This window comes from Coccinella septempunctata, chromosome 9 (assembly GCF_907165205.1).
Source record: "Coccinella septempunctata chromosome 9, icCocSept1.1, whole genome shotgun sequence".
Classification (NCBI taxonomy): Eukaryota; Metazoa; Arthropoda; class Insecta; order Coleoptera; family Coccinellidae; genus Coccinella; species Coccinella septempunctata.
The window spans coordinates 4,980,552-4,992,652 of NC_058197.1; the positions used below are offsets into that span (position 1 = coordinate 4,980,552).

The following is a 12,101-nucleotide window of genomic DNA, read 5'->3' on the forward strand; positions in this document are numbered from 1 at the left end:
GTAATATAGAATATAACCGAAATCTCCAAATAAATTCTATCCCGGCATTTCCAAGGGTAGTGCGGTTTCAATGTGCGATCCTGAAACAACATACAGGGTGAGTCTTTGTGTACGAAACGTACAATAAATACCCAAAATTAGACATATCAAAAATTCATAAACTCAATTCAACCAAATATTTCCATTCGAAATTATTTAGATCATTCTCTCTTTCATAATTGTTATTTCATGTGTAAGTCGGCCAGGTGAGACAAAGGAATGCAATATTTTTTTTTAATATCTAACATTCCCTAATCCAACTGCAGCAATTTTGCAAGTAAAGAAAAATGTACTGAATATGCAAAATGTAAGTCGATTTCGATTATGTGGTCTTGACGTCATTATACAATTTTACCATATATAGTTTGTTAGATTAGGAAATAAACGTTCATTATCAAGTGATCCGCATTATCAATCTCAATCCTCGAGTCCCTAAGTTTTCACCAACCCAGAACTCTTAGAACTTGAGGTACAATTGAGATACCACCCCAACACTTTGACTCGTACAAATATTTCAACAGTAGATTCTTGAGATCAAAGTAAACATTTTTTCCTCTACCATTTTTCCAAATTGGCTCGGTTTAAAAGATACAGGCTGTTGAAAAACCATAAGAAAAGTTATTTTTAGTGCTATCTCACAAACTTTTTTGGATTAAATGAATTTCGGAATATAGTGTTACATTTATCTGATGATATTAACCACGTCTTCCAGTTTTCTCATTATGACCATAATAGAATAGAACTTCATTACTCCTTCAAGACATACAAGTATGTAAAGGATGATATAATGAAAAGAACAGATACTATTCCCCACAAAAGATATTATCCCCTAAGAATTCTAGTTCTAGTTTATCTGAGCGTACATCTTAAAAATGGGACGAATTCAATTCTCCGTTTTCGAATTAGGATGGAAATAAATTGTATTATAAAGCATATGGCGAAGGAAAGTATTGAATAATAACACAAGTGTCTTAACTAATTGTGCGATATTTTCGAAACGACTTGAGGTATTCGAGGTTTGACGAGAAGGCACACCTCATTACGTTGGACAACTCGTCTTCAGCAACTAGGTACCTCCCTTGTTTTGTACCTACCTCTAGGATGCACCACGTTTTAGTCAAAAATGACAGATCGAAAAATCAAGTTTTCTAATTGTTTCATGAAAATGCAGCAGAAATTCAGAACACAATTATTTATAACAATAGATATCATCACAAGAAAAATCTAGAGTGTTTGGTAAACAAAGTATTTCCGAACGTGGTACTATAGAACATTGCCGATTTCAAATAACTCATAGTGAATATGTTTACAATGTTTAGAAAACTGTGTACCACTCGAAAGCTAGTAACTCTTCACATAAAACTCTGATAAAAGCAAACGATTTCCCGATGAAAACCGCCAAAAATTCAGTATTACTTATTCAATAATCAAATACCAATCATTAGGTTCATTATTTTCTCTAATCCTTTCTTTCAAAAATTAGCTGCCTCGCTTTGTTAACTACTATTAGTGTTATAAACTACTATTAGTGTTATATAAAGAGTTTCTCGACCTAGGTATGACCGCATATGTGTTCTATGCATTCAAGTGAAATTGATTCTCAAATACTTCTCGGAATTCTTAATTTTCCTTAGAAACTTAGGCATATTCGTGATTCCGAGAGGGTGTGTTTTCTACCTGCTACTCTTATCTTCGGACAATTTTTCATTCATTGCTGTCATATTTGTATTCTAATGTAGACAATATTCTTCTTTTATGGCTGTCGAAAAATATTTTAAAAGGAAGTTTGATTATATATTTCTTATCTACATTTATCTGTTAGGATTTTAAGAAATATTATAAATGAAAGAACTAAGCAGGTTTATACTGAAGAATTGCTTAGAAAATATATTTTCCATTCTAGGGGCGGTATATTTCGATGACTTCAGAGAAATAATACTTTGAAGTGGTACCGATTCCACATATTTGATGAGAATAAAAAACTCATTCTTAATAACTGTAATGACATATTTTTAAAAAATATATTAATATAACTTTTTTATTGCATGAGACGAATATGTTTTACTACGCTCCTTTGGAATTTTCAGGGTAGTTCTAGTTTGTTCATGGAAAGAGTTCGGCAGAGTTTTAGGCATCTTCAATTTAATCGGTTTTCTTTCTTCGGTACCTGGATGACCGCTCCGATTATGAGTTTGAATAAGCGCGTTATGATAATTTCATCGACACATGAACCTGATAGTGGACCAAATGAAATGAGAAATGATGAGTATGAATCACATGCATATCATATCCTTTCTCATTTTCATCGAGAACATGTTAGCTTTCAAATGAAAATATTTATATTCAAAAAGTTATTGAGAAATCCATGGACACTAAACAGTCCTCCAAATCGAATAAATCGAAGAAATTACATAAGAATTATATAATTATTATGCATAATCATTCATATTCTCATAGAGTATAAAAAATAATTAACTTTCTGCAATTTCCTTATATAACTACACAGTAACAAATACTTAATTAGTAATGTAAGATTACAATGGATTATAATATTTGACATAAAAATATAAATATTTTTGAATCATATATATTTTATGTTTACTCTTTACTCCTAGTCCAGAAAATTCGAAGAATATCATTATATTCCATGTGACTCTAAGCATAGCTTTCAGTACATTTAGCAGTAGCAAATTGAACACAACAAAATGGCGTCATTATCATGTCATGTCTTCTTACGCATTGCGCATGTCTGAAAATCCTATATAAAGTTACTGCCTAAAATGTCAGGATCAGTTTGAAGTATTCTTTCGGGACTTTGACATTACAAAACTGTGATTTTATATTCTATCGTTGTAGTTTCTGATTACTAGTGGAATTTTTCTATTGCAACGGATATGTGAGTATAATTATGAAGTCTTATATTTTATCTTCTTTTATTTTCCAATTACGCCGTAATTACTTTGTAAATTATTCTAATACTACTAATATCAAACCCTGTTCTTAATTTGCTAATATAATTTAGCAGATTTCGTAAAAATTAATTTGACAACTGCAAATGACAGTTATTGTCATTTCAAAATTGATTGAATCCCCATTCTCCCATCTATAACTAAGCGGGGAACAGATCAGATGAAAAGTGTTTAGTGACTACTGTCTTGTTTCTTTGCACTCCGTTCTAATGAAAGTATTTCTGTATTCGTGACAGAAAATTTGGAAATTTTGTGAAATTCTTCACTAACGTGCTAAATCAATAATAGGTACTTCTCGATATGTTGATGCTCAAATCTTCTGATAAAACTTTCCTCACGCTGATTTACCTAGCCTGATTACTTATGATGTCTTCCATAATCATAAATTTTTTCATTTCTTTCTTGTCTCCAATGTTAATTCTTCAATTTGACTCTCATATGGTTGTTATCTGTATTATTCAAATTCTTGCATTATATATACGTGAATCATGGAATTTATTATAACTATTTCCTTCCCATTTCATTTATCTCTCAATAAAAAAATTTGTTCAATTTGCCAAAATCAAAACTTCAGTGACTATGATATATACGCACATTGATTTTCCATTCAAAAACAATAACTGAACAAAAGAATTCTTTCAGCCGAGCCGAGATACCTCTTCTCTTGAGATTTTGTGAGTGCTATTATTGTTACACCATTTTTACGTTAATTAAGACTCGGCTTACAACTTTGAACTGAAATGAGACGGGTCACAACAAAAATTTTGTGAATTTTATTAGTGAGTGTTTGAACTTATATTCATTCATTTTGAACTGGTGTCTTGGGCTGTCCTCGGATCGAACGTATCGTAATAAATTATACCTATCATGAAAATCGGTCACGTAATAATAATTGAATTTTTCGCGGTATAATTCAGAAATCGGGGAGTAATTCTATAGTTTAATTTATGGCGAAACTAACAAAGCAATCTATATTGGCCGTAGGATGATTCATCCTTGTGCATTGGAGTAAATGGTGATACCAAGGTATGATTTGTAGACAATGTTATACCGCATGAACTCAAAAATAAAATTCTGGTTATAGGCGCTACTGTGGGAATCATTATAATCGATTCTAAATCTTTTTTGTTTGTTTATGTTGGTGTTCGTGGACTGTATTAACTTGATGAAAAACAAAACAACTCTTTTCACTTAAAGGGTAACTTTATTGTTTTTCGAACTGAACGCTTTTTACAATCTGGACTTGCTCTTTTTAACATCGAGAGAGTAAGTGAGTGAATGTATATGTAGTAAATGTAAACACTGACTCGTGATTAAGTTCGTAAATGACTAAGACTAAAGTAAAGGGAAGATTCCTTCCGCGTGGATGTTACATAGCTCTAAGAAAGCAAATGATGCGGTAGATGGCAGGTCCAGCTCATCACGGTAGCGCTGTGGCGCGAACATGCCGCCCCCTTTGCAAAGCCCAAGCTTTCAAATCTCAACGGGAAGAGGACAAATCTTCTGGAAATTCCGTTTTAGAACTCCTGCACTTGTTCGGATTGAGGCACTGCGAGCTACGCCATCTTGACCTTTGTGTAATGCTATGACTCGTCCAAGACGCCATTCAGTGGGTGGGGATTGATCGTCCTTGATTACTACCATTTGATTTTCGAGCAATTGACCATGCTCGCTTTTCCACTTTTGTCTGGATTGAAGTTCTACGATATAGTCTCGCTCCCATCTTCTCCAAAAATCCTGACAGATCTTCTGCATTAACTGGAATCTTGAAAGACGGTTCATCTTTGTGTCAGTGACATTTTCTTCTGGTGCAGCTATCAGCGTTCTGCCAATGAGGAAGTGAGCCGGAGTGAGGGAACTGAGGTCATTTGGATCAGGGGAGAGTTGACAAAGAGGTCGAGAATTCAAAATAGCCTCAATCTGACATAAAACAGTACTAAACTCCTCAAAAGTAAGGTGTGTATTGGACAAAACATGTTTCAGGTGTGACTTTACGCATCGCACATTTGATTCCCAAAGACCGCCCATGTGAGGGGAATATGGGGGGATAAACTGCCAATCAATGCCCTCACAAGTAGAGGAAGAAGTCAATTCGTCTTTTTTCTGAGACAAAAACTTGCCTAATTCACGAAAGGCACCTACAAAATTTTTGCCGTTGTCAGAAACTATCTTTTTGGGCTTTCCACGCCTGGAAATAAATCTTCTTAAGGATTGCATAAAAGATTCCGTTGAAAGACTTGAAATTAATTCGAGATGCACAGCCTTTGTAGCAAAGCAGATAAATAATCCAATATAGCACTTTTCCAATTTGCCGCCGCGACCTCTACTTAAACCATGACGTATAATGAAGGGACCTGCGTAGTCGACACCGACGCAGCTAAATGGAGGAGATGGAACGATTCTTTCTCGCGGTAAATTTCCCATCAAGGGCTGAACTGTTTCTCCTCTGTGTCTTGCGCACCGTATGCATTTCCTCACGATTGAGCGCGCCATATTTCTACCGCCGATAGGCCAAAACTCTTCCCTTATAAAGGCTAGCAAGCTATGAGGACCCACGTGTAGGTGGCGAAGATGCTCATAAGAAAACAACAGTTTAGTTAAATGATGTGCGCAATCCAAAACTATAGGATGCTTTTTGTTGAAACTCAAATCGGAATATTCTAATCGGCCGCCGACGCGTATAAGGCCAGCAGAATCGGAAAACGGAGTCAAACTTAACAATTTGCTCTTGCCATTTATTTTTCGATGTTGGGATAGATCAGACACTTCTCTGGGAAAGGATTGAATTTGTGATATTCTCAATAAAATTGTTCGAGCGCGATTCAGCTCTTGTTTAGACAAACATCCGAAAACACGCTCAGTCTGAAACGTTCTACAGTTTTTGGCAAATCGCAACATGTAAGCAACCGTTCTCAGCAAATGGGTATAACTTGAAAATCTCTCGAAAGGAAATAAGGTTTCCTGACACTCTTTAATAGCGACGCATGTTTGCTGCCTTAGCTCCGGCAAGTTGACAACTGCATAAGTATGATTCGGCCAATTGCCTTTTTCTAGGCACAACCAGGTCGGTCCGCGCCACCAAAGTTGTGATTCCAACAACTCGCTTGGATAGAGCCCTCTTGATACTAAGTCTGCGGGATTGTCGCGCGTAGGTACATAACGCCACTCGCAATTAGCAGTTAAACCCTGAATTTCTGCAACTCTATTGGCGACGAAAACTTTCAACGAACTGGGACTCGCGCTTATCCAAGCAAGAACGATTTGTGAGTCGCTCCATAAAAAACATTCGTCAAACTTGAGTGTCATTGATTTTTTAACTTTGTCCGCTAATCGAGAAAGAACTAGTGCGCCGCATAACTCTAAACATGGCACACTTATTGTTTTAATAGGTGCCACCTTGCTTTTAGCAGTCAACAAATGGACATGTATCCTACCCTCGACGTCGATGCTTCTTACGTACACGCATGCACCGAACGCACGCTCGCTTGCATCGCAATATCCATGCAACTCGATACGTGGAGGGTTGTCGCAAACTACTCGTCGTGATATTGAAATTTTCTCTAAATTCGGCAGATCGTTTAAAAATCTGAACCATCTATCGGCTAGATGTCTGGGCAACGCATCATCCCATCCTAACTTCTCGAGCCATAAACTTTGCATCAGAATTTTGGTGACGGATAAAATGAGCCTCTTGGTGCATCTACTACCGACATCGAGATTCTCTAACGTGTACAATAGCTTATCATTGAGACACGACCAAGTTAATCCTAACGTTTTCGCGTTTTCCCCAGGACCGAACTCTATGATCCCGCAAGGAGAATCCTTGTTATCTATATTAGCTAGAACTTCTGGTTCATTGGAATACCACTTTCTTAATTCAAAGCACCCGCTTAGTAAAACAGATGAAACTTCAGCGCAAATGCTCTGCGCATGCTCAATAGTATCAGCGCCTGTAAGCAAATCGTCTACATAGAAATCTCGGCGAATGATTTCCGCAATGTATGGCTGGCTGTCTTGACACACTTTTGCTAGTTCGAAAAGGCAACGAATTGCTAAGTAACTCGCACATGCCTGACCATAGGTTACCGTGTTTAGCGTATATGATTTCAGCGGCTGGTCGGGACTATCACGCCATAATATTTTTTAAAGGTTTCGCTGATTAGGTTCGATGAGCACTTGTCGGTACATCTTAGCGCAATCTGCTGAAATAACGTACTTGTGCTGTCTAAATCTCAAGATGATTGACAACAAGTCTTCTTGCAAAATTGGACCGATATACTGGATATTGTTAAGAGAGATTCCGTTACTGGTAGGAAATGACGCATTGAAAACTACTCTTAAACGTGTAGTCTTGCTGTTTTCCCGTAAAATTCCGTGATGCGGCATGAAATATTCGCATACATCATCGTTTATCTGCTCTTCAGCTAAACTCATATGATTGAGGTCTATGTACTCTGAGAGGAAATTTGTATAGAGAATTTTAAGCGATTCGTTTTTGCTTAGTTTTCGTTCGGTACTATGGAACAACTTCTGTGCTTGACTACGTGATTCGCCTAAACAGCTAGGATGTTGCTTTAGAGGAAGAGTGACTATGAAACGTCCAGAAGAGTCTCTACGAGTGGTTTGTTCAAAGATTGTTTCGCATTCAATTTCTTCGCGTGACCAAGGCTTGACAACGGAGCACTCTTCGGTTTCCCAAAACTTCGACAGTATTCTACATAACTCTTGATTTGTGCTCAAGTGACATGAAGTGTTGCGAACGTTGTTATCATTACTAACGCGACCGGAGACGATCCAACCAAATACCGTGTCCTGTAATACTGGCTTGTTCCTACCGCACGAAATTTTATTAGGCTTGATGATTTCCCAGAACAACTCTGCTCCGATAAGCATATCGATGGGAGCGGGCTTATTGAATTCGGGATCCGCCAATTGCAGATCACTAGGAATTTTTAACGAACTAACATCAAACCCCCACGCTGGAGTCATACTGGTGATATTAGAAAGAACGAAACAGTTAACACTCGCTTTAAACTTACCATACCGAGAGTTTAGATCTACTACGCATTTCTCTTTGATTTTTGAAATATTGCCTGAGATACCTAGAACGTTTAAGCTTGCGTTGCTTGTTGATATACCCAAACGCTGACGCAAACTATCCGTGATGAAACTTGATTGCGATCCAGAGTCTAACAGTGCACGTACCGAAACGGGCTGATTGGACTCGTCAAAAACTATAACCTTTGCTGTAGACAATAACACTGTGTAATTATTGAGGACGTCTACGCCACTGGCTAAAGAGTTTACGTTATTCGAACTTGAGCCGCTTTCTTTGGTAACCGCTGTGTATTCATTTTCAGGATGTAAAAGAGTGTTATGCCAAGCTTTGCATTTTTTACAAGGACCGGACCTACATTTTCTGCTCGAATGGTTATTCAGTAGACAAATATTACAGAGATTGGCCTGTTTAACAAACTCTATTCTTTTTTCCAATGACAAACCTAAAAATGATTCACATTTATAAATCGAGTGAGATTCTTTGCAGAAGAAACATGACAAAGCCGTAGAATTATTGGAAACTAGGGATTTGGAACTTTGTCGGAAATCTTTCCTTTTGTTTTCATCTGCCACGTACCTACTGGAACCGCTTTTAAATTCAAGGGTTTCTAATAAATCTGCACGGTTGCGCAAAAAGGTTTGTAAATTTTCTAACGTCGGGTTATCACACGATAAGGAATGCTTTTCCCATTCACTGAGTGTTTTAGCATCTAACTTGCTTGCTGCTAGAAAAATCAATAATGGGTCCCAATTTTTTGTGTTCTGTTCTAGTGAGCGCAAATGCTTGGACAGATCATCGACTAATTTACGCAACTTGTAAGAACTTTCCTTTGTTATAGACTCTAAACCGAAGATTAATTTGATATGATTATGAACTAATAATCTAGTATTATTATATCTATCGCATAAAACTTGCCAAGCTACTGTGTAACCTGCACTTGTGAATTCAACTGCTTTGATTACAAGGGCTGCACTTCCCTCTAGGGAGGCTCTAAGGTAATGATACTTCTGAATCGAACTCAGAGACTCATTGCTATGAACTAAAGACTCGAAAGTTTCTCTGAACTCTAACCAATTTTCATATTTTCCCTGGAACTTGGGAAGGGCAATAACTGGCAATTTAACTCCACTTAAAATACTGGTAGGACTACCTGTCTCTGACACTGCGGAATTTCTTGAAGAGATTTGACTGTTGAAGTCCACAATTACTTTACTTGCTAACAGGGACTTGGCAATAGACCGGTAATCGTAATACGTGTCTTCGAAGGTGGCCCTAATTTCATATTCCTTCTGGAGAGCTTCTTCGGAGGCTGCCAATTCTATATGGTTTTGCACCTCCTCGAACTCATCAAATACTATTTTCACGCGATCTAATCTTTCTTCTAGCTGGATCAGGTCGGTTTCACTCAGTTTATCTAGGTCTTTCTTACTATCTACGTGTTTAACAAAATTTGTTAGGGAGCTCTTTAGCGACCCTCGCTTTCTAGTTAACGAATCGGTCATTTTCAACACTACGCCAAGCAGAGCTATAATAATAATTGAGAAACAAAACGACTATTTCGACTATTTTAAAAACTCGACAGGTGAAAAGGGAATAACAAGATCTGGATAAATGGAAAAACAGGAACGGACTCACCAACTACCTCTTGGTGCCGAATGCAATCTGATTTCCAGCTTTTCTCCTCTTTTATTCACTTCTTTTTCACATCCGTTGGCTCGAATGGACCATGTTGGTGTTCGTGGACTGTATTAACTTGATGAAAAACAAAACAACTCTTTTCACTTAAAGGGTAACTTTATTGTTTTTCGAACTGAACGCTTTTTACAATCTGGACTTGCTCTTTTTAACATCGAGAAAGTAAGTGAGTGAATGTATATGTAGTAAATGTAAACACTGACTCGTGATTAAGTTCGTAAATGACTAAGACTAAAGTAAAGGGAAGATTCCTTCCGCGTGGATGTTACATAGCTCTAAGAAAGCAAATGATGCGGTAGATGGCAGGTCCAGCTCATCACGGTAGCGCTGTGGCGCGAACAGTTTATAATCCGAAATTTGCACAATGGAAGAATCCCATGTTTACAGGTGATGTTGATTTTTTATTACTCTGTATTGTTGGAAATTCGAATTTCTAGCTGCTATCAAAACCAGTAAGCGCGACCGTTGACACTTGCCAATAAGTCAACTCGCGAGCCAATGAAAATCGTACTAGTGGCGGTCTTCTAGAGGTACTAAGGTAGCCAATGATCATAAAGAGTGTGGGGACCTGCCAATCACTTGCCTCGCGCTGCTAGTGATATAGTGGATGAATGAGAAAGTTACCTCATTATGCATAACATAATGTTATTATGTCGTTCAAAAGATTACAAAGTAAGGATCGAAAGAATGGCTCAATTGGCTATTGAAAATGGCGGTCAGTTTTGCAGTTGAGAAAGACTATGTGGATGTGGAGGGAAGAAACAAGAACTCTTTTTTGCAAGAACTGATTATCGCAGATGAGGAATGAAGCAATTCGTCAACATTGTGCGCCTATATGCCATCACATACCTACATATGTAGACTTTTTTACATTACTTTTAATTCTTTATCAATCGACCACGTACCCGCACTAGTCCAACCTCAATTGAGAGGCACCTAAAGGCGGGATGTGATGTGATGTCACTGTCGGGTATGAGTCTCTGAGCCCACTCGTTCATCTTCTCTATATTCTTTTTGTTGAAAATTTTTTTGTCTCTTAGTTCTAATCTTAGGTTCCAGTACTTTTTTTTTATGTTTCGTTACGCTTCGACCCTGTGATCCAGCCTGCAGTATATCATGATGTGTTCCATGTCATCACGCCCTGTTTTGCACTCGCACTCTCCATCTGTGGGTCTCAATTTAAAGATGCTTAGGTAGGCTAACATGTGTCCATGCCCAGTCAACAACTGAGTTGCTTTGAATGTCGACCCGAGTCTCTCATTGCCTAGATCTCTAAAATTCTCTTATCTTGTTCCAGAATCGCATCTTTTCATTCTTTTCAATCTGTTACGTCAATACCGTCCAATAAAAGCGCAGATCTATGTCTATCTACGAATCAGAGCAAAGTCTGCTCGCTCTCTTTCCTCCGAGATGTAATTCTGGAACTCTACATCTCATTGTCTCGCCTCTTTCCCACACAAGTTGCCATTCGTCAATCATGCTTCACATTTAAATATTTCGTCTTTCTTTCTTGTCTGCCGTGAAGGGGGGAAGGGAAATAGCAGAGTAGATTTCGTGCAGGAAGGTCAGGCACCGATAATGTATTCTGTCTACAACAGGTTATTGAGAAAAGGGCAGCTAGAAACATAGAAACACATATAAAATTCGTGGACCTTTAAAAAGCGTATGATACCGTTGCAATTACAATACTGTTGGAAGTACTGGAGCAGTCTAATATAAATCATACGTACATACAGGCATTGAAAGAACTATATATAGACTCAAAATCTAAGGTTGAATCAGGCAGATATGTTACCAAGGAGTTTTCAGTAACGAAAGGCAATGACAAGGATGCTGTATCTCACCAACCCTCTTCAAAATATACATATCCAAAGCTTTGAACAAAGCTGATTCTTTTCTTATTATTAATGATGTTTTCACTTTGTCCTCACCCAAATCAATCATCAGCTTGTCCTCTTTCAATCTGTTGGAACGAAAAACCATAATGTCCGTCTTCTTTCTATTCAAACTGAAATTGTTCCTTGATAGCCACGTTGGTATATAACTTCGCATTTCAGCTGCAGTTCACTTATATTACGTTCCGCTATTGAATATTTGGAATCATCCACAAAATTCGTCGACTCGGTATCTTCGATCGAATCTGCAACTTCACACATATCATTTATCATTAGGTCCTTTCGTTTGCATAAAAAGTGTAGCACTTTTCTACACTCAATGTCGATTTGATTTACACCAGTGTGAAGCAAATGTAGTTTATCTACAAAAAAGAGATGTAGATGTCCTCTACACTGGTGTAAATTCAATCAGCAAACGAATACTAAAATCGAGTGTAGGAAAGT

At 37.6% G+C, this 12,101-nt stretch overlaps 1 protein-coding gene across 1 annotated transcript; it reads right to left on the reverse strand.

The window, feature by feature from the left end:
- Positions 1-4,481: 4,481 nt before the first annotated feature.
- On the reverse strand, positions 4,482-11,745 carry LOC123321007. The gene is made up of 3 exons (XM_044908508.1): positions 11,607-11,745; positions 7,225-9,592; positions 4,482-7,131 (listed from the first exon to the last, which is right to left on the reverse strand). The coding sequence occupies exons 1-3, from the start codon at positions 11,743-11,745 to the stop codon at positions 4,482-4,484; spliced, it is 5,157 nt and encodes a 1,718-aa protein (XP_044764443.1).
- Between the last annotated feature and the right edge of the window lie 356 nt (positions 11,746-12,101).

Coding starts and splice junctions, on each gene's coding strand:
- LOC123321007 (XM_044908508.1), bottom strand. CDS start 11,745: ATGGTTTTTCGTTCCAACAGATTGAAAGAGGACAAGCTGATGATTGAT. Junction 9,593..11,606: donor GTATATTTTGAAGAGGGTTG/GTGAGATACAGC, acceptor TTATTATTATAG/CTCTGCTTGGCGTAGTGTTG. Junction 7,132..7,224: donor TTGAGATTTAGACAGCACAA/GTACGTTATTTC, acceptor ATGGCGTGATAG/TCCCGACCAGCCGCTGAAAT.